Genomic DNA, 21101 nt, shown 5'->3' with positions numbered 1-21101 from the left:
ATCATTATCAACTCCCTTGTTTGCTTAAAAAATTAATATTATTTAGATCTTCCACTGAAAAGGCCTAGAAATAATGACAACCCAGTGGTCAGCCTGCAGGGTCTACTGCCATTTCTCACTTTAGTTCCTTGGAGTAATAGCTAATTCCAGATCTGGGCAGACATTGTACAAAATGAGTCTGGGATAGCTAATTGTGTTAGCAAGGAAGCTATTGAGGACTAATGAGGTCATATCTAAAGGACACTGGGGCCAATTGAAAGGGATAATTTGAGCATTAAAAAGAATAATGATTGCAATGGATTGCAACACATCATATATATAAAAAGCCATGGGTTCAAAATGACACAGCCCCACAAAACTCATTGGTCAGTATTGGAGGTGCTTAGAGCAGTAACTCATTATCTTGAAAATGGATAAATTAAGGGAGTTAAAACAAGCATTTATCCTGTTTTTTACTATTTGAACTATATATTTCAGAGTAAACAAATATTTGATGAGAGTAAATTCTTTACAGAATTCCAGCTAGTAAATGCAAAAAGAATGGCAAAATTAGAAGTCACCATTGGGAAGCCCTAATGAAATAGGCAACAACATCAATAGATTTTAAACACATTAGGGTTGATGGGGATCTTCAAAATGGAAGAATCGGGCTGACACCACTCAAACCCGTTGATCAGTCTTGACATCACTAGAAGTAGAACAACCAGAATTTTTGTGCTTCCTAATGTGATATAATAGGAAATTTATAGCATTGCCTATGAAATAATCTTGCCAAAAATTGAATCTGAATCTATGAAGATCTAATTACCAGTTTATAGGAAAAATAGAGGTAAAGGAACAAATTAAATAATAATACAAGCAATCAGCCAAATCCAGAACCTTTTCCAGGACCTTTTCTAGTTGCTCCAATAAGTAGAGAACAGTCCTGTAATAGAATGATACATAAGACATAACAATCAAATGTACTATATGGACTTTGTTGGATGCCAGTTACATATCAGATGTAAAAAAACATTTTGAGACATGTGGAAATTCAGAGATGATATTAAAAATCATTAACTTTGTTGGTATAATAATGTTAAGGTGGTTTTTAAGTCTATCAGTTAAAGATACATATTGAAATATGAAGGAGTTAAATGACATGTATGATTTGGTTTAAAAAGACTTCAAAAAATCTAGAGGATTATAGATAAGGTTGGCAAAATGTTGATGATTGCTAAAGCTTGGATGATGCATACATCAGGGGTCATACTAGTCTTCTTTTATATATTTTTGAAAATTTCTATGATAAAAGCAAAAGGCTGTTTCGGTAGCCCACAGAACTGACAAGGACTGCTGGAGTCTTAGGGGCTGTGCAGCCAGGAGCAGTATGCAGAACTGCTCAGGTGCCAGTGATGTCCGTGCTGAGCATTGAACTCTGCTGGCCCTGTTGACCCCAGTGAAACTGGAGATTGGATGCTCCAGCTAGCACTGCTGCCCCAAAGTCTGAGGCTGTCACTGTCACCTTTTCCAGAGTAGATTCTCCTTGCTTCTTTCTCTTACTAGTTCCCAGTTCAGACACCCATGGGTGTTACTGATTAGCAGAGTTTCTGTCTCATGCTAGCACTCATAGCTGCAAGAGAGGCTGGAAAAGGAAGTATCTGGTGTTTTCCGCCTCTATAATAAGAGGGATAGCTTTGCCTCTTACTAAGCCTTAGGAACTAGTGAATTCCCTAATTATGAGATTGGTATCCAGAAACTGGGCAACCAAAAATAATGACAGATGTACTCTATAATCAATGTATTTGTGTTTCTGGGTTATCTGAAGTACTACTGAACAATATTTTAACCAGATTTTTCCAGTTTGACTTTATTTGAAGAAAGTCAAGATTCTAATTGTACCAACAATGAGTTGGAGTTGGAATTTATAAGCAGAGTCCCTGGTATGTAAGAAATCTTTGTCATTCAGTTCAGGACAGTCCTTGTAACATCCTATGTACATGAAAATACCAAGGTAAATGGGTTTTCGAAAGGAATAGAAATGTCTTTGCTACTATTGAATGTCTTTGCTAGTGATAGATGGAGATGATGATAATAATAATAATAATAATAATAATAATAATAATAAAAACACACAGAAACTCCAACTCTTACCGTAGCCAGTAATTTTATTTTCTTCTTTCAACAAACTTTAACCAGTTTTTACTCATGGCTGCTGGTAAGGAGGAAATTAGAAATCTCGGTTAACTCCGCTCCCCATTTCAGCCCTTCACAATCTGGTGGGATTGATAGTGAAAAATGCTTAAAGGCAGGCAGTAAGAGAGACAAAGGAATTGTCATATGGATAATCTAAAGAATCTTTAGTCAGATTTTTAATAACCGTGATGGTGAATGTACTCGTTTGGGTCTCATAGCTGGAAAGTCCAATTATCAGGTACCAAGGCCTTAAAATATGCTTAAATTATAGAGTAATATTCGTGACACTAAAAGTAGATGAGGCATTTTGTTGAAATTATAGGCTCTACAGTGCATTCATATTTATCAAGAATGCGTTAACCTCAACTGTGTCCATTAGAGAGTCTAATTTCCCTTGCCTCTTAGATTTTCATTCCTTCATCAGTTCCTATTGATCTGATAGCTCACAGGGAACTCATGGCTCTTCTTGTTGATTGTAATCAGGAAAGCTTTTTGAACTTAGAAATTACTTGTTTGAGAACATCAGGTTACAAATTTTAATTCAGATATTCTTGTTACTGAGTAGCTGTAAAAACTGTGCAAAAGAAATATGCAAAAATACTAGGAGACCTTTTTCTTTCTTTTAAGTATTTCTTATACTATTTCCAAAGTACACTGGGCAGGATAATCTCTTAAATTTCATATTGTGACGACAGCAAAAATTTGTACTTGATTGATAAAAACTACTTTGTTATAAAATATGACATTACTTTCAATTGCATTTTTCAACACTTACATATTTTTTTCATTCCCAGGAATACAAACAAGTGATCCTAATGCTGTGGTTATAGGATTGGCACCAGAACATTTTCATTATCAAATTCTGAATCAAGCATTCCGGTAAGTCTCCAGCTATTTATTTTTCATCTGATTATATACTCCCCTACTTCCCTTCTTGAGTCATTGTTATGTAAAATTATACATGTTTCACTTTCTGGCTACCTAGATTGTATGTGAGGATAGACATCTTCAAGATCACTTCAAGGTCTATATCAAATAATATTTATTACTGTCTTGCCTAGTTTTTAAAAAATGATCAGTATGTTAAAATGTGATCTTTGGGGTTTTTCCAATTTATAGAATCACTATTCTCGAGCAGAAATTCGTAATAAAATTGCAACTCTGAAAGCTAGCAGTTTTATCTTTTATCACTCCTGTGATTCTCCACTGACTGTGCTAATCTGATGAAAAATAGCATTCAAGCTAATACACCAAAAGCAATAAATGTAATTTTTCCCCCAGTCGAGATTCTAGGCTATGGAAAAAGCCTAACAAACTTGACGACACTTTCAAAGAAATTATTCAGTGAGTGATAATGGTAGTCTGAACTGGGATATTGGCAGTATGGATGAAGGAAACCAGATTCAGGTAGCGTCAGTTTGACTTAACGGATGACTGGGGTTCAGAAGGTGAAGAAGGACAGTGAGCCAAGGCGGACATCAGATTTCTAACTTAGGCACATGTGCTAGAGAACACTCCCTGTGTGGGGTTCAGGAGGTGATAAGTTTAGTTTGGGGCTATTTGGCCTATGGGATATCTGAGTGGAGATATTCCAGTGGCCGTTGGTAGAAATGTAGGAGAGACACAAGTAACACATAAATGTTATAAATCTTCAGTTGTATGTGCATTTTACTTTTATGAACATTGTGCTGCTGCTTCCAAAAGGAAGACTGCATACCGGTTCTCATACTTTCTAAGATAAATTGAGTCAGAATTTACCTGCAAGTGACTTTTTCCCTTGGATTTTTCATTTTTGATAGATTTTTTCATTTTTCATCTTGCCTTTCACTTCCTATCAAACCACTCACTAAAAAGTATGATTTGTCTTTGGATATATGACTACTTCAAAATATAGGGATATGTTAAACTAGCTTTAAAAAGTTTTTTTTTAATGCTTGATAAATTTTTGATATTTTAACTGCAAAAAATGCTGTAAAAACATTTTCTTATTAGTACAAAGATCTTCAAGAGTCATTCTAACTTATACTTGATATAGATTTCATTTCTTGATATAAATGTCTTAGAATCAGAATATTGGAAACTAAAACTCACTACAAGGCTCACACATCTGAGCACATTATTTACTGTTGATCATGAAAATGGGCGTCCTCATATACAATATATGTGGCCAGAAATAGCACCTTTTCCCCCTGTGTGCACATTAGTTTTAGATCCTCAGTTAATGGAAACTATTGTTACTTAATGTACTTAGTCATTGTGATAGTGAAGCCTTTATTTAAAACTAACAAACTCGCTTTTTATAGTTGTTCAGTATCCGTTTCCTGTAGTTATTACCTGGAGGTCCATTGCTATGCCAGATTGCGTGAAGGGGTACGAGTGGGGCAGGAGGAGGTTATATGGTGTTAAATTTTCTTTTGCTTCACCTACTTCAATTATTCTACTGTGGCTTCTTGAGGAGGATGGTGAAGGGGTGATTATCTCACCTACTCTTTAAGTAAGGCTTACAACTATAACAGAATCAGTTTTCATTTGAAATAGAGAACCTGCTACCTTTTATTCATTTCTTTAACCACAGAATTCAAGATATTGATTGATTTTAGCTGGTAATTTGGGAAGGACATATTTAATAGGCCTCTGTCTTAGATGAATACTAGGCTCAGTAATAAAAATGTATGTTGACATAATACTGACTTTATAATTGCTCGGATGCTGTCTAATTAGTACACTTCCCTAACCATATTGATTTTTTTAAACACTACATTTTAAAGCATTACAGTGCACTTATAGGTCAACTCTAATTTCACAAAAGCACTTAACAGCTGGGTGGAGAGTTAACAGAAGGATTTTAGGTCTTACCCTTCTTTGCATATTAATGTCTCCTCAGGGACTGTACCTTCCAACCAATGGCTACAGCTGTTTGGATTGTGAGTGGCAAATATAGACGTCTCAAATGAACCACCGATTAGTTAAATTACTCTTCAGGTTGATAATGAGAATAAACATTGGATTTTAAACCCTGTCACATAGCTGCCTTGAATACCAGCTTCAGGGGCATGTTATCTTCATGCAGATATATTAGCCTTCCACATTACACTGACATATTTGCTGTCTTTCAAATGTAGGCCCCCTCAAAATGCATAGTACAGTCTGGCGACAAATGCATCTTAAATGTCTGAATAAAATTGAGAACACCGTATTTTAAATAATTGCTTTTAGAGAAGGCTATGAACTAGTTATAGAGCATATACATGATTTGGAAGTTTGGAGTCTAGAAAACATTTAAATCCTGAGAGCCATTGGTAGCTTTTTTCTTTTACCTGGTAGTAAAAGATACAAAGAATGATATAACAAACACCCATATGCCTATCAAGTGGTTTAAGAAATACGAAATATCACACATTTGATGTCCCCTGCATATCCCTTCCCAGTTTTATTATCCAAGACCCAAAAGTAATCAGGATTCTGAATTTTGTGTTTATTTTTTGTATGCATATCTTTATACCGTAAGACATACACTTTATAGTATATAGACAGTGTATAGTATTATTTTGTGTTTTAAACTTTATCAGTTTACTTTCTTCCTTTATAATATCGTATAATTTGATTAATATGAATATTCCTAGCTTCAGTTTATTCGTTTTCACAGCTGTAGTCCTAGATTGTAGCAAGATCATTGTTCATCTTCTAACCTGAGTTAAAAACCCACAGCTTAAGCATTTTAGTAATGGACTAATTATAATTAAATTTAATGATCTCTGTGAGGAGGAAGGCTACCTGGGCAAGCAGATCACTTAATCTAATTTGAACTTAGCATTAACAAGACTGAAAAATATCTAAGCACAAAAGTAGTATGTCTTCACTGTGGAAAATTTTTAATGCTTTCAAAAAAGAAAGGAAAAAGAAAAAAAATTACCTGTAATCCTTCCACATTGCTAGTTTATTTCTATGCACATATATATTTAGACAAAAATGAGAATGCATATATACTGTGCTTATATACTGTGTGGTAATTTTCTTTTTAAAAACCCAACAATATGTTGTGCATGGTTTTCCATATTCTTAAGTATTCTTCTAAAACGTGGTTGATTTCCACAATATATACCGCCTTAAGAAGTACAATAAGTTGTGTAGCCAGATGTTTCCTATTGTTGGGTATTTCCCAGTTTTTAAAGTTAGTTTTTTTTTTTATTTCATAATATTTTTTTTATTATGGTGACGTTGGTTAACAAAATCCAGTTAGATTTCAAGTGTACAATTCAATAGTAAGGCATAGATATATCGTATTGTATGTTCACCCCCCATAGTTAGATTTCCTACTATCAACATGTATTTGACGGTTTTTACCCCATCTACTTCCCACTGCCCTCCCCCATCCTCTAGTAACCACTAGTTTATTGTCCATGACCGTGAGTCTCTGTCCAGTTTGTCGCTTTTAGGTTTATACCCCACATATAAGTGATATCATGTGGTTAAAGTTAGTTTTTATAAAAAGAAAACCTCCTAAGAAGATTTGTTAAGCAATATGTATATTCGTTCCTTAAGATTGTTTTCCAGAAGTATACTTACTAGAACAGAGGAAATTTGGGAGAAAACTGCATGGAGTTGCTTAACACAGGAAAAGTTAAGTTTTTAAATAATAATTAAGAGCAACTGTTCTCCAGCTTCTGGAGGAGTTTATTAAAATGTCATTGTATCTGAAGATAAGTGGCATCTTAACTTTCACATTTAAATGCAGAGGTGGAAGGCTCCTTAAGAATAGTCTTTTGAAGCTTTAAAATGACTTAATTTTGGAGTTAATGACTTCTTTCCTATAATTGTTACAAAGTACTAGAATCCTCCAAAAGACTTAGAGATGTTCAGAAATTAGGTTTTCGGGGGTTGGAGAGGGGAGATTCTTATTACCATAAATGGTTCCCGTTGAATGTTGGATTGCTTTCTTTTCCCCATATCCTTAAGAAAAAATTAAAAGTTAATTACTCCAATATATTCAATTTCTTAAAAAGGGAAGCAGAGAAAAGTAGGGAAAAAAAATCAACAATTATGGCCTCAGTAATTACTGCATTTGTACGGTAACTCCTGAATCTTTTCTAAGTATTTAGAGCCCTGGGCATGAGGAATTCCATAATGGTGTGGCAGTAGGGCTCGAATTAGAAATATTTCTCTGGGCTTTATCTGTTTACAAAAGGCTGACTGCTGTGCAGTCTTTTTTTAATTAAAGTCCAGATTATGAGAAATTGTTTAAGACTTAAGAACTTGAGTTATTTAAAGCATTCTGTTAGTATCTGCAAGACAACTTTGTATATCAATTTGAAAATCACAGAATACAGAACTGAGTTTGTCATCAGCCACTAACTGCTCTTACTTTTTAATTTGGGGAGATTCTTACATGATCAAGGCAACTTTTGCTACTCTAAATAAAAGATTCAGGTGAAAAAACCACATAAATAAATTCTACTCATTTTTAAAATGAAATTTATTGGGATGACATTGGTTAATAAAATTATGTAGGTTTCAGGCATACAGTTCTATAATACAGCATCTGTATGTATATATTGCATTGTATGTTCACCACCCAAAGTCAAATCTCCCTCCATCACCAACCCCCTTTACCCTTTTCTACCTCCCCCCTTTTCTTCTCATAACAACTATGTCTGTGTGTTCTGTGTCTATGAGTTTCCTTTTGTCTTGTTCATTTGTTGCTTTCAGTTTTATATCCCACACATGAGTGAAATCCTATGGTTCTCAACTTTTTCCATCTGACTTATTTCACTTAGCATGATATTCTCAAGATCCATGCATGTTGTCACAAATGGCAGTATCTCATCTTTTCTTATGTTTGTGTTTCTATTCATTTTTTTAAATTGATGTATAACATGCACGGTAAAGGCACAAATTATCGGTATACAATTCAGTAAGATTTTACACATATATATGCTTGTGTAACCCCAACTCTGATGAAAATCTAGAACATTTCCAGAACCAGAGAAGGCTTCCTATCTCAGTCAATATCACCTCTTCCTGTCACCTACTCTGACTTCTGTCAGTATTGCCAGTTCTTGGTCTTCATACGAACAAAGTCATATAATTGTAGCATTTTTTAAATCTGTTTTCAAGATCCATCCAAGTTGTTGCATGTAGCAGTACTTTGTTTTTGTTTCTTCTTTATTTTTGTTGTGTAGTAGTCTATTACATTAATATTCCACTATTTATTCTACTGCTAATGGGCATTTGGATTGTCTCCAGTTTTGGCTGTGAGGAATAAAGCTGCTGTGAACATTCTTCTACATGTTTTGTGGGGGACATATGTGCCATTTCTCTTGAGTCTGTATCTAGAAGTGAAATTACTGGATAAGTACTTGTTTAGCTTTAGTAAGTTTTGCTGAACAATTTTATAAAGTGATTATAGGAAGTCATACATTCCCACTGGCATGAGTGAGAGTTTCATCAGCTCCACATCCTCGCTGTCTCTGGCCAGTCCATGTAATTGTAGCTGTTCTGTTTGGTGTATAGTGGTATCTTACTGAATTTCAATTTGTATTTCCCTGAGTAATGTTGAAACCATTTCATATACTTATTGGCCGTTCTATAACTTGTTTTATCATGTGCCCATTCAAATCTTTTCCCTTTTCTGGTTGCATTATATTTTTATTACTGATTTGTGGGAACTTATTTTGTGTTCTGTATACAAATTTTTGGTTGGATATTTGTACTGCAGAATCTTATTCCTGTCTGTGATTTGCCTTTTCACTCTCTTAATAGTATGAGAACATGAAGTTCTTAATTTTGTCGGAGTTCAATTTGTCAAAATAACACTAGTGCTAAGGTTGAAAATCTCTGATCTAGTTCAACCCCTTCATTGATAAGAAACCTAAGCCCACAAATGTGAAGTGATTTGCTGTTATCTATTTTAAGTAGTGTAGATGCTACATTTTGGACCAGAAAATGCTTGGTGGTGGGGTGGGCAGTACATTGTAGTATGTTTAGCAGCATCCCTGGCTTCCATGCGCCAGATGCCAGTAGTACCCTCTGGTTGTGAAAAACCAAAAAAGTCTTCAGACATTGCCCCGTGTCCCCTGGGGAGCAAAACTTCCCAGTTGAGAACCACTGAACTAGATGTATGCTTAAGATATTTATATTGTAGCCCTGCCCTCTCATTAGGATTTTTCTGTTTTTTTCCTTTGCCTACACAGAATTTACAGCCAGAGATTTTTGTTTTAGGTTTCCTTTTACCTTTTTTCCCCTCTTACTTCCTGCACCTCAATGGGCTTATACTTACATACAGACAGAAAATTCTCAGCCGATTTCCTTCTGATACACTATTTCAGTAACAAAAACAACCAATCCTTTGTTGCCCTGTCTAGTAAGTATAAGAGCACCCTCAGTATTGGGATATCTATCTTTTATATTTTTTAAATGTTTAACTATAAAAGATCTTTTCATCTGTGTCCTAGAAAATGTTTACCTTTCAGTTCTTCCCGACTATGCCTTGGCTCTTCAAAGACTTGATAAAGCTTATGCTGTACAGAGAAGAATGATAGAAGCAGGAACCATTTTCCCGAGAGATGCCTATCTTTTCCAGCCTCATGTAGCACTAGTTCCCATTTAGAGAAATGCAGAGGAACCCACAGTTTCAGCTCTTCCAGGGAAGGCACTAAAGTACTGCCTGGGAATTAAGTACACACATCAATCAAGCTGATAAGTCTTATCCCCAGTTAATATATAATAAAATATTAACAAAGCCAAATCAAATGAGTTTTTAGTTTAGCTGTATAAATGGAAAGCAATTTTGAGGTCTGTTGCATAAAGAATTCCAGTTCCGTGGTAGAGTAGCAGATAAATGGGATTGGGGGTGGGTGACAAGAGGAGATAAATAAATCACCCGTTATTATCTCATTGCTATCAGCTGTGGTTCTTTAAGGCCAGCATAGTGGCTTTATCAGGTTTCCTAACAATTGGATTGTAAGATCTGCTTTAAGAAATAAATTTGTAATAATATTAGTGAATAAATTTGAAGGATCTGTCCTGTGCTGTGAGCAATTTGTAATAACTAACAGTAAGGCCCTGTAATAGTCTAGTATTGGTTTTTACTTAATAAAATATTTAATCATAAATGTCTGAATTCTGCATCTCCCACAGGAAGGCATTTCCATGCCCACCGACAAGAATAATTTAGCAGCTTCATAGTTGAGCGCTTAATTACTCATAATTGTGAAGGGAAAGATGTGATGAAGTCTTCCTCGATGGACATACTAAATATTTTAACTAAGTAGATGACTTAAAGTAAATTAAGCTAGTGAGATCATTTATTGCATTGGTTAAAAGCAGTTTAAGAAATATATCATATCCCGCATTGCGTTAGATGATAGTATGGTGTGTGACTGTTTATGCTGCGTGACTATACAGGCTGCACTTTTGGGATGGAGGCAGATTTTTAGGGATGGGAGTTGGGAGGTGAGTATTAAGAAGTCGGTGGGTGTTTTGGATTTGTTTTGTTATGTTTTGCCTGAGTCACTAATGATGATCCTTAGCTATATGTAGAATTTGGTTATCAAATTAATGGGAAAATGCTTTATGCCCTTTTGTTTGAGAGTAGTTGTCCTGTATCAGGACAAAAAAAAGAGATTTGGCAGTAAAGACTCTCCCTGGTTTCAAAAGGTAGAATGAAGAGATAAAGGTACGAGCAGAAAGTATTTGTAAAATGCTCTATTAAATTTCTGAATTATTTCCCCCCCTTGAATATAGTTCTTATTTTTTTTTTAATGTATTGGGATGACAGTGGTTAATAAAATTATATAGTTTCAAGTGTAAAATTCAATAATATATCATCTGTATATTGCACTGTGTATTTACCACCCAAAGTTAAATTTATTTCCATCATCATATATTTAACACCCTTTACCCTCTTCTGCCCTCCCCCCTACCCCTTTCCCTCTGGTAACCACTAAAATGTCTGTGTCTACATTTTGGAGTAAAGGAAACAGGAAATGTGATATCTTAGGAGTTAGCTGAACATGTCACTGCAGCAACAGTTGTGTCGTCTTGTAAAGGGCTCAAGATCCTCTTGCTTACCATTAGGGAAAGTTAGAACAACTTGTCTCATTAAGTTAAGCTTCTTCCCTCGAGTGTCTTATTTAGCTTTATTTCTCTTCTCTTTCCCTGGTGATTTGGATAAAGTGTCTGAAACCACTAACGGTAAAAGGTTGAAGCAATCCCAAATTTAATAATCTATCACCTTGCTTTAGTGTATCTCAGTGTAATTCCCAGCAGTTTCTTGTGAATTTATTAGAAGACAGTAAGTCATTAAAAGTTAATAAGAAACTATTTCTTTCTGTGAATATGCATAAAACCACTTTGTAAGTCTAACATTCTTTCCCAGTCATAAAGCCTTCCTTGTAGCCTGTTTCCATTTTCTCTGTCTCTCTAGGTTACTCCTAGATGGGGCGCCTCTGATAGCAATCCACAAAGCCAGGTATTACAAGAGGAAAGATGGCTTAGCCCTGGGGCCTGGACCATTTGTGACTGCTTTGGAGTATGCCACAGATACCAAAGCCACAGTAGTGGGAAAACCAGAGAAAACGTTCTTTTTGGAAGCACTGCGGGGCACTGGCTATGAACCTGAGGATACCGTCATGATAGGAGATGTAAGTAGAAGAGCCCAGGAAATGCCCTTAGCTCACCTGTCGCGCTAGGAAGAGCCGGTTTTGAAGCTCTGCTTTGAAATACAAGCAGACTCTGCTGCTGCTATTATCAGTTGGTAATAAGTGGCTGCCTGTAAAACAAGCTTTCCAGTAGACATTTAGTGGTATTCTTCTAAAGAACTGAAATTTTGATTATTTCTGGCATTCTTTATATTGTGATGAGATAACTTCAAAAAGGCCATTAAATGCAAGTCAATTAAATGTTTTATGTCTTTTCAAAGAAGCCTCTACAGATATTTAGATTTTGTGAACATTACTTAAGTAGGTAAAAACCTATACCTAAAGAATTCTACCGTTATTGATTTTTTCTTAGTATATGCTTTGTGGAAGAACTTCCCAATCATTGTGCCACAAATAGCTAAAGGTATTGATTGCCTCAGTCCTCTGAATGGCAGGCCTGAACCTGGTTGATTGGGGGCCTAACTGGTGACCTCTGGCTGTGAGTACCTTGTCAGTTTACCCCAGTGTAGTGGGAAAACATTTTCTATGTGTGCCATGAGGGAGAAAGAGCTGGAAAGCACACTGCCTTGTGGTAAGTAGGTGGCAAGGATTATATTTTAATTTTAATAACGTGTTAGGCTGGAAGAGACCATTGAGATTGTCTGGTCCAAACCTCCTCATTTTGTAAGTGGGAAACTGAAGCCCAGAGGGATAAATCTGCATGCCTGAATACCCATAGCTAATTAGGGGCACAGCTGGAAGTAGAACTTGAGGCTGTGGGCTCCCTCTAAAATAAACTTAACTTGTGATGGCGCAAATGTATCGTGGCCCTCTTGATATGCTTTTCCACTTCCGTGTTTGCTCATCTAAACCGAAATAGGATAATCATTAAGCTTGATACTGTTTTTGAGAAACCATATTTTCAGTCACATCTCTTCCTCTATTCCTGGAGCTGACTTTCTTAGGTGAGGGTGTGCTTGAAGAAGTGGTTATCTGAGCCTGGGGAATTCAGAGTTCTTTATCCTGGAGATCCTGGTGTTGGGACAGTGTGGTGGGTGCAAGGGCATGCGGTAGCAGTGCCGTGCAGGGTTATTCGCTATCCAAGAGAATAGCAGTTTTTGCTTTCCCTTTCCTTGTCCACTTTTCCCCATCTCCCTTATTCCTTCTCTTCCTCTCCTCTATCTCCACTGCTTCAACAGGACAAATGTAGATGCAACAGAAAAAGTTTTAAGACTTCAAAGGAAGATTTTGACATTCTAAAACTCATTTCCAAGGGCCGTTGTTGAATAATATTAATGATTTTAACAGAAAACATTTTCTTCAGGCAGAGCCTGAATGAATCCTGCTTATAGACGTGAGATAGCAGGATTGATTTTATTGATGTTTCTTCCAGTCCTTGGATTTTATTACCTTGCATTTATTATCACAATCAACCAAGTGTATGCATCCCTGTCTTGAAGAAGAATTGGAAAGAGGAGCTACGTTTTCTAACTGATATGCTATTCCCAAGTGTGAAGTGAATATCAGTCCCAGAATCTGTGCAAGCATACTGATTTGACTTGATTCCACCTGTTACAGACAATCGGATGGATAGTAAGGTTAATGCATTACATGGGTGGCAGAAAAGCTGTTTTCTGAATATAGTTCATTCACTGTCTGCAATTGGATCATTCATCTTAAAAGCCGCCAGATGGATAGAATGCACTCTTCCATGATCTGCTTTAAGAGATCAGTGTACATGTGGAAGAACTGTGACTGTACTCTTTGAGTTTGGTTCTAGAAGTACTACTCTGTTGTACATTTTCCACCCCTGCAATGCTTCCTTTTCCAAATGGTATGCTTCCTCAAACTACTACGTGTGGATTGACCCTTTTTTATTCCTTCTTCTCTCTTTCATATTAAAAAAAAAAAACCGAGCTTACAGTTGGGCATTGCAACCTACTAAGTCATCAGGTGATAGTGTTTTATTGGCAAGGTAACTGGAGACACTGGACTAAATGTTTTCTTTATGTTTTTCTAGGATTGCAGAGATGATGTTGGTGGGGCTCAGAATGTTGGCATGCTGGGCATCTTAGTAAAAACCGGTATGTATCTTCTGTGTAAGCATTCTCTAAAACAGATGGTAGGATGCACAGTTGCTTAAAGAAAAGTGCAGAAATGGCAAAGCCCACTTGACACTTTTAATTCCTTTTCTGCGACATAGCAAAAATAAAATGGTTTTAGGATTACAGGGGAAAAGACAGCATGGGTGGGGCCCATGCTGTACAATACTAGGAAGATCAGAGTTCAGACTTACCTAGGGATAAGCATACACAGTTGGCAGTTAGCATTTATATGATTTTCTGGATATGCAAATTACCACATTGAAATGGACCAAAGACCATTGATTATGGTGCGCTATAAAAGTTTCTTTTCTTTTTATGCCAGCTCTAAGATGATGAAGTTGATCTCTGTAGGAACCAGCCAACTAGGTGATATGATGCTTATGTTAATGTTTGCATTTTTTAAAAAACACAACATTTTTTTTCTTATTTTTTCACTTACTGTTTTAGAAACTATTTTTTGTACCAAAATTAGGTATACTCTGTGTGGTACCTCAAATAAATTTAAGAAAAAGCAAGATGCTTAATGGGGAGGACTCAGCTAATACAGTACTATGATTACAGAGAACTGATTAAGTGTCCTAGGTCCTGGCCTCAACTCTGTGCTGACTAGCCGTGCGAGACTGTGGTCAAGGCCCTTTACTTCTTGAAGCCCTTTAAGAGTGACAGGGCTGGACTGATCCCTTCTTGCTCTCACAGTATATGATTTTGTGCAGTTTTATTTTATGGAGTGTAATTTAAAAAGTCCTCTCAGAGTAAGGGAAGTCACAAGAGCTATGTGTGGGTTGAATGCTTGTGCATTGGAACTTAATGAGTTTTTTTAGAGACAATGAAGAGGCCCCCACCCCACCCCGCCCTCAGATGGCACCTGCTGATCTTGGAACTAATACCACATGTTTAAGCCAGAAGTCTTGTCCAAGAATTGTCATTGGGCTCTTATAAATCAAATGACAGATAAATGGTTCCACAAATGTTTCTGTGAGCTCATTTGCCTGGTTTCACATAATGGTAATGAAACTATTTAATAGGCTGTTCATAAAAGGGACAATTTAAACATGAAGTCACAGAAGAGCTGCCATTTAGAAATTTTTTAGAAAAAGTACATTAACTCATGACTATGACATTTGTTCAAGAAAATGTGGTCGCATAAAAGCTATTTGGAATTTAAAAATAGAAACAAGAAAACATAGCTGCAGCTACAATGAATAAGAAGTATTTGGCAAGGCCCTGTGTGAACAGAGTGGAAACGCAGTCTGTGTGTGCCTGGGATTGGGGGTAAACCATTGGAGCTCTGCAGACAGTGACACCATTCACTTGAGAATTGACCGATTTTTCAAGTTTCTCAGTCAAAATGATTAGCACTTTCTCAAGAGCACACTGCCCTTTAAGTTAAGCAAAGAAAGAGGAAGTAGCAGAAGTCAGAAAAATAGCCATACTCTTTTATACTTCCCCTTATCTTAATTTTCAGATATTCACCATTTTACTTTCTGATCATTGAGGAAATCCTCAGATAACTATTTTTCCTCTTTTGTATTATTTCCATGAACATTTCCTTTCTTTAGCTCACACAATTAAAGATTTCAGTATCAAAACTGGGCCTATGCCATTGTCTTATGGCTCAGCTCTCCGTTGGCTCTGCCTTTTTTTCTGACTGGCCCTTGGTTGTAATCAGCTTATCGCAGAGGCATCCAGATAGTCTTAGAAAAGCCAGCAGCATAACGCAACCAAATCTAAAATGTATGACTTGTAGAGCAGCTAAATCCAACACATGGAAACCAGCCCATTTGACTATTCATCTCTGGTCAGAAAAAATCCCAAGTAAGCCCACTGTTTGGAAATCACGCAGAATAGCCGGCTCCACTGATATATTTGAACTCAGTGCATTTGAACAATTGCCAGGCTTCCTGGTGTTGAAATGTACTATACAGACTTTAACTTATTCAGTAATAAGTGCTTTTTTATGGAGTCTTGAGCCATTTTGATTCTCAAGGAGTAACCTATGGTAGATGCTCAATATACATTTGTTTAATGATATGTTAATAAAGATTTTGACTAGTCCTAATCAGAATTTTTTTCTATTCAGCATGTAAGTCACCTAGAAAAGATGGGATCACTCTTTTTTATCTAATATCATCAACATGGGTTTCCTGTATTCTTCCTCCATTCATCATTTACCCATTCAGGAAAGCCCATACTGCCACAGAGTCAGGCAGAGTGATAGCGGCCCGGGTCATTCACTCAGCCAACATTATTGTGCACCTGCTGTATGCCAAACATAGTACCAGGTGCTAAAACTATCGTACATATGTCACTGTGTCAATTTGTACGTTGTAGACACTCCACTTGATGGGCCAGATGCAGCAAAGCATTCTGCAAGTTCTTATCATGGCCTAGAAGTTGGTGGTAGAGCAATAGTTAGTCATTAACTTACCTATGAAACCAAGTAGAAATCTTGCAAAGGAGTTTATACTTAATGGGATTCAGCTTGAGAAAAAGCTAGCAGTTAGACTTTGCCATGTGGGCCAAATTATGGACAGGTACCTCGAGGATGCTAAAATGAATGAGGTGTATATTCATTGCCTTTGTATGTGTGATGCTTGTTCCTTTCCTGTAGGAACTCATAGTCAGTAAGACAAAACAGGAAGCATCTTTGCTACCATAGTGCAAAGGTGTAGAATGGCGTTTTCAGACTTTGTGTTTGCTGGGCAAAGCCTCTTAAAGAAGCAGTTGTAGGAAATGGAAGGAGTTGCAGAAAATCATGGTTGTTTTGTTGGGGGAGCTGGATTTAGTCAGAGGATACTGGAAAATGTACAAGAATAAATAGCAGAAATCACAGGAATAAAAAGATGAGAGAGCAAGGAGAAAAGGGAACATGCGGAGGCAGCCCGGGTGGTTCCCCGAGGCCTCAGCTGAAGCAATGTCCCTCCCTCCCTCCTTCCTTCCTTCCTCCCTGCTATTCTTAAATTGTGGAATGCGCCCCCTGTGTGCTGGTCATTATGTTAGGTGCTGGGAATATATTAGGGACTATAGCAGGCCTAGTCTCTACTCTCAGAGAACTTTCAGTCTTAGGTGTGAGATGGCGTTAAACAAATATATAGTTACAAATTGTTATAAACGTAGAGGCGAAGAACAGGGCGCTGAGAGAGAGAATAACAGGGAAGGGATCTAATCTGATGGGAACATGGAGTCTGACCTGAAATGTGAAGGAGGTGGCCAGGTGAGAAGAACGTTGGAGGCAAAGCGGAATAGCAGGTGTCAGGGTCCTCAAAAGAGCCACGTTGGGTCTAAACTTGCACCCTCGTGAAAATAGCACATGCTGTAAGGTTAGAAGGGTGCTGGGGCCAGATTTCAGAGCATGGTAGGCAGTGGTAGGGATTTGGGGTTCTTTCTGAAGGTCACTGAAACCCATTAAAGGTGTTCAAACATCATCTGATCTACATTTGTAAAAGCGCTCTGTGACCACTGTGTGGAATGGTTCCTCTGCTGTGTTGGGTGCTCAGTTGTGTGTCTTGAACTCCAGAGACTGGGGCGAGTTAGGCGGTGTCCGGCCCCTTCATGCCCTGCTGTGCATGTGGCCTATCCTGAGCATCCTTTACTCTTTCCTCCCGCCCCTAGGCTCTCATTTGCCAGGCTTACAGGGTCCCTGCTTAGCAGCAGTCACCTTCTGAAGCTGACAAGGCTTTTGTCCTGTGGAGTCTGGGCTTTCATTTAAAAGCATTGGTTTAATCACTAGTCCTCTCCTTAGGGTCGGTGGGGGAAGAAAACTACTTCATCAACTGTGGAGATTTGAAGGGAACTCTCACTGTCAGGCAGCCTAGTCCCTCTGATTATCCATTGTGAAAGGCCAGGACCTGGGAAGATGCTGAATAGATTTCTTTGAATTGCCTTGTTGCATTCTGAGGCCTCACTAAAAGGGAGATGTGGAGCCCCTGATTCTCTAGTGGTTGTAAGGGTGGCTCTGTGATGGCCCAGGTGCTCTCAGGGTGTGATCACTGTGGCATTCTAGCAGTAGCATCGGCTTTTGTTCATTGGCTTTACTTTCATTTCAGGAAAATACCGAGCAGCAGATGAAGAAAAAATTAATCCACCTCCTTACTTAACTTGTGAGAGTTTCCCCCATGCTGTGGACCACATTCTGCAGCATCTACTGTGAACCATTATGTGAATCAGAAGCAACTCGAAACGCAGCTTTTCATCGTCTGGAATGAATCCCTCACCAACTCAGTGCCAACACAGGCAGTCACGCCTCTCAGCGCTGACACAGTTCAACCCTCTTTTATTGTGCATTAATTAGAAAGAATGATATTGAATTGCAGCCAGCCACTAAGCCTTGCTTCTCTCTTTTGTTTTATTTTGTAAAAGAAAGGGAAAGCTGAGATTTTATGCCATTCCTTTTAAAATATTCATCAGGGTAGGCAGGGCCAGGAGGGAGAATCTACCGCAGAGAGTCATGTTCTCTGCTTTCTCCGCACTGGTAAATTGGAGGGGTGGGGTGGATTCAGATTGTGAATAAAGTTGAATGGTGTTTTTTAAGATTATAAAGTAATACATGGAAAGGTGCATTAAGCTGTAGTTTTCATATTAAGTTCAACTGTGAAACCCATCAGAAGTGCCAAGTGGAATACATGTCAGAAGCAGCAAAATAAATTGTCCTTTAGCCTAAGTGAGTGAGTAAATCTGCTCTAACGGATGTTGGAAACTAGATTATCTGCTGTGTTATTCCCAGCACGGGTGACTTCTTTTTCTCTTCATTAGCCAGAGATGACTAATTTAAGTTAGAACCAGATTTTAATTTAAAATAATATTTCCATTAATAACCTATTCATTGCAGATACCTATTATACTGTGTAACAGTTGTTTTGGAAATTTTATGTAAAATTAAAACTATCAGTATTTTACAGATGTTTTAATTAGACATTGTTATTAACAGGAACAGTGCAGAAACTAAAATCAAGCCTTTAATGTCTTATAGACCATGCATTTTTGAAGTTAGTGTCCACTGGGGTCCTATTAACTGTACATTTGCAAGATTTCATTATTTTTGCCTCTGACACTATGGGAAAAATCTTTTAGAAGCTATTGGGACAGATTCAGGCTTTTATGTACTTGGTTACTACAGCTGTAAAATGAAATCTCGTCTGGTAGCATGGATTATTCTTCTCATGTTAAACCCACCAAAATGAAAGGGACTAAGTAGGTAATGATTTTCCTGGTACATTTGCATACTGCGATAATCCTGGTCCTTTGCAGTTGTTTTACAGGGCTCTTGGGCATTGACTTATTAGCATGTAATTGTACATCATTGTAGTGTTCACCTTATTGAGGCACACACGAAGTTAATGAGCGTCAGGTTTGGATGCTTGTTTAGAGATCAGCTCGGTCTTGGATGGGAGAGAGCAAAGCTAAATAAATGGCAGCTTCCTTTTCTTTTTCGGTGAGCACTCTGTTTTTATTTTTGCAGATGCCCCAACTTGGTACTTATACATCCTAGAGTGCAGAAGATAGTTGTGATAGGACCACCACCCCAAGAAGATGAGTGGAGTGGCAGAGAGCATAGATTTGGGAGCCTCACCAGCTAGTCCCACGATCCTGGGAAAGTCCCCTAGCCTTTCATGCCTCTTTTATCTGTAAAATGGAGATAACAGTAGTACCCACCACACAGGCTTGTTGTGAGGGTTAAATGAATGGTCCATATATTAGGTAATTAGAATTCAGCAAATGTTAAGTGCTACGCATTTGTGGTGATGATGATGCAGAGGTAGCAGGAGTGTCCACAGTTAACAGTCTGAAAAGGGTAGACATCTCTACAGTCAATCCAATGGGGAAAGTCTTCCTGAAGATTAAAAAAAGAGACATTCTGCTACATTTAAACTCTCAGGGCAAGGCCGCACAGAGAGAGAAGCTCCGTGTGCAGGTAGAGAGCACTGCTTGGTGCCTGGCAGATGAGCTACATTCAACTTTGGCCTGTTACTACTGTGTGTGCCTGGGTCAGTGATTCGTTGTTTGCCAGTTGCTCCATGCTAAGTGCCAGACTAGGAATAAGCATATAAGAAAAGGATTTTGCCTTGAAAACCTTTACTGGTTGAGCCACCAAGTAGAATATACAAGATATTATGAATACTTCATCCCTGCTCTGTGATATCATTCTGACTGCGGGATGGAGCGAAGTGTTCCCTCCTTCGAGCCCACGTAGCACTTGTTAGGGCTTTACACGTCTCTTTTCCCCACCAGGCTGGACTGTGTCTCGTTTTTTTAACTGTCTGCTATAAAACAGCTAGCACTCAGATGGTTACTGAACCAATAAAAAATAGCTGTAAATATTACAGGAATTTAATGCCAGAAGGTACAGCTGTGGGAAAGGAAGAGAAAGGAAGGTTTATTTTAGATTTGTTTCTATTGAGGAGGCCTCTTTAGACACTTGGAAATAATGGATCCAGTGCTCTGGAGACAGGTTAGAGCTAAAGCAAGGAGGTGGCATCACTGGTGGTCAGGAGTTACACAGAGTGACAGGAATGGGTGAGGTCACTTGAGCATGACGTATCCAGCCCAGGAAAACAGCTTTTCTACTTTCCTCCATTCTCATTTGGCCCCGTGGACCATTAAAATCTTAGTTTGATATTCTATTGATTTAACAAATATTATATAAGGCTTGCTAACTGACCTGTCCACGGTGAAGTTTGTGAGAATAAATAAAAACCTTGGTTTAGATCCAGGTTAATATCAATATTCCCAGCTCAGCTGGTTGGTCTGTTTCGGGCCTTGTAGAGGAAATTTAATAACTGAAGCATCTAAAGGACTTCATTTTCCATCTCTCCCATTTAAAGGGCTATCTTATGGGACTTAACCTGAAGGACAGTGTTTGCATCAGGTTTACGATAATCCTGTCCTGGAAAACCCCCCTTGTCAGGAGATGGTTATTGAACATCTGCCATGAGCCAGGTACGTGACAGGTGTGGAGGTGGACAAAGCACCAGTCCAGTGGAGGAGGCACAAGGTGGTTGCTCTGCTCCACTCTCACCTCCAGCTTCCGCTGGTTTTGCAGTAGCTCCACCTAACATTTCACATCTGCCAGAGCTGACTAATGCCTAGGAAAGGGAAGGGGCGCACCCTAAGTGACAGCTGCATCAAACACCTGTACTATGGATGTCAAAAATTCCCTTACAACCTCACCCTTAATTCCACATTT

At 38.0% G+C, this 21101-nt stretch overlaps 1 protein-coding gene across 3 annotated transcripts in view; it reads left to right on the top strand.

The window, feature by feature from the left end:
• HDHD2 (haloacid dehalogenase like hydrolase domain containing 2) overlaps window positions 1-19348 on the top strand; it is a 34006-nt gene extending 14658 nt beyond the window's left edge. For all 3 annotated transcript variants that reach the window (XM_016148432.2, XM_016148433.2, XM_036230022.1), the window contains 4 exons: window positions 2970-3054; window positions 11600-11816; window positions 13834-13897; window positions 17965-19348. In XM_016148432.2, the coding sequence (XP_016003918.2) occupies window positions 2970-3054; window positions 11600-11816; window positions 13834-13897; window positions 17965-18068 (470 nt within the window). In that variant the 3' untranslated portion in view covers window positions 18069-19348. The remainder of the gene's footprint in view (window positions 1-2969; window positions 3055-11599; window positions 11817-13833; window positions 13898-17964) is intronic.
• Window positions 19349-21101: the final 1753 nt, after the last annotated feature.

Source organism: Rousettus aegyptiacus, unplaced genomic scaffold, assembly GCF_014176215.1.
Source record: "Rousettus aegyptiacus isolate mRouAeg1 unplaced genomic scaffold, mRouAeg1.p scaffold_m13_p_12, whole genome shotgun sequence".
NCBI classification, from domain to species: Eukaryota; Metazoa; Chordata; class Mammalia; order Chiroptera; family Pteropodidae; genus Rousettus; species Rousettus aegyptiacus.
Note: the sequence above shows the minus strand (reverse complement) of the source record. Positions and strands in the feature narration are given on the sequence as shown.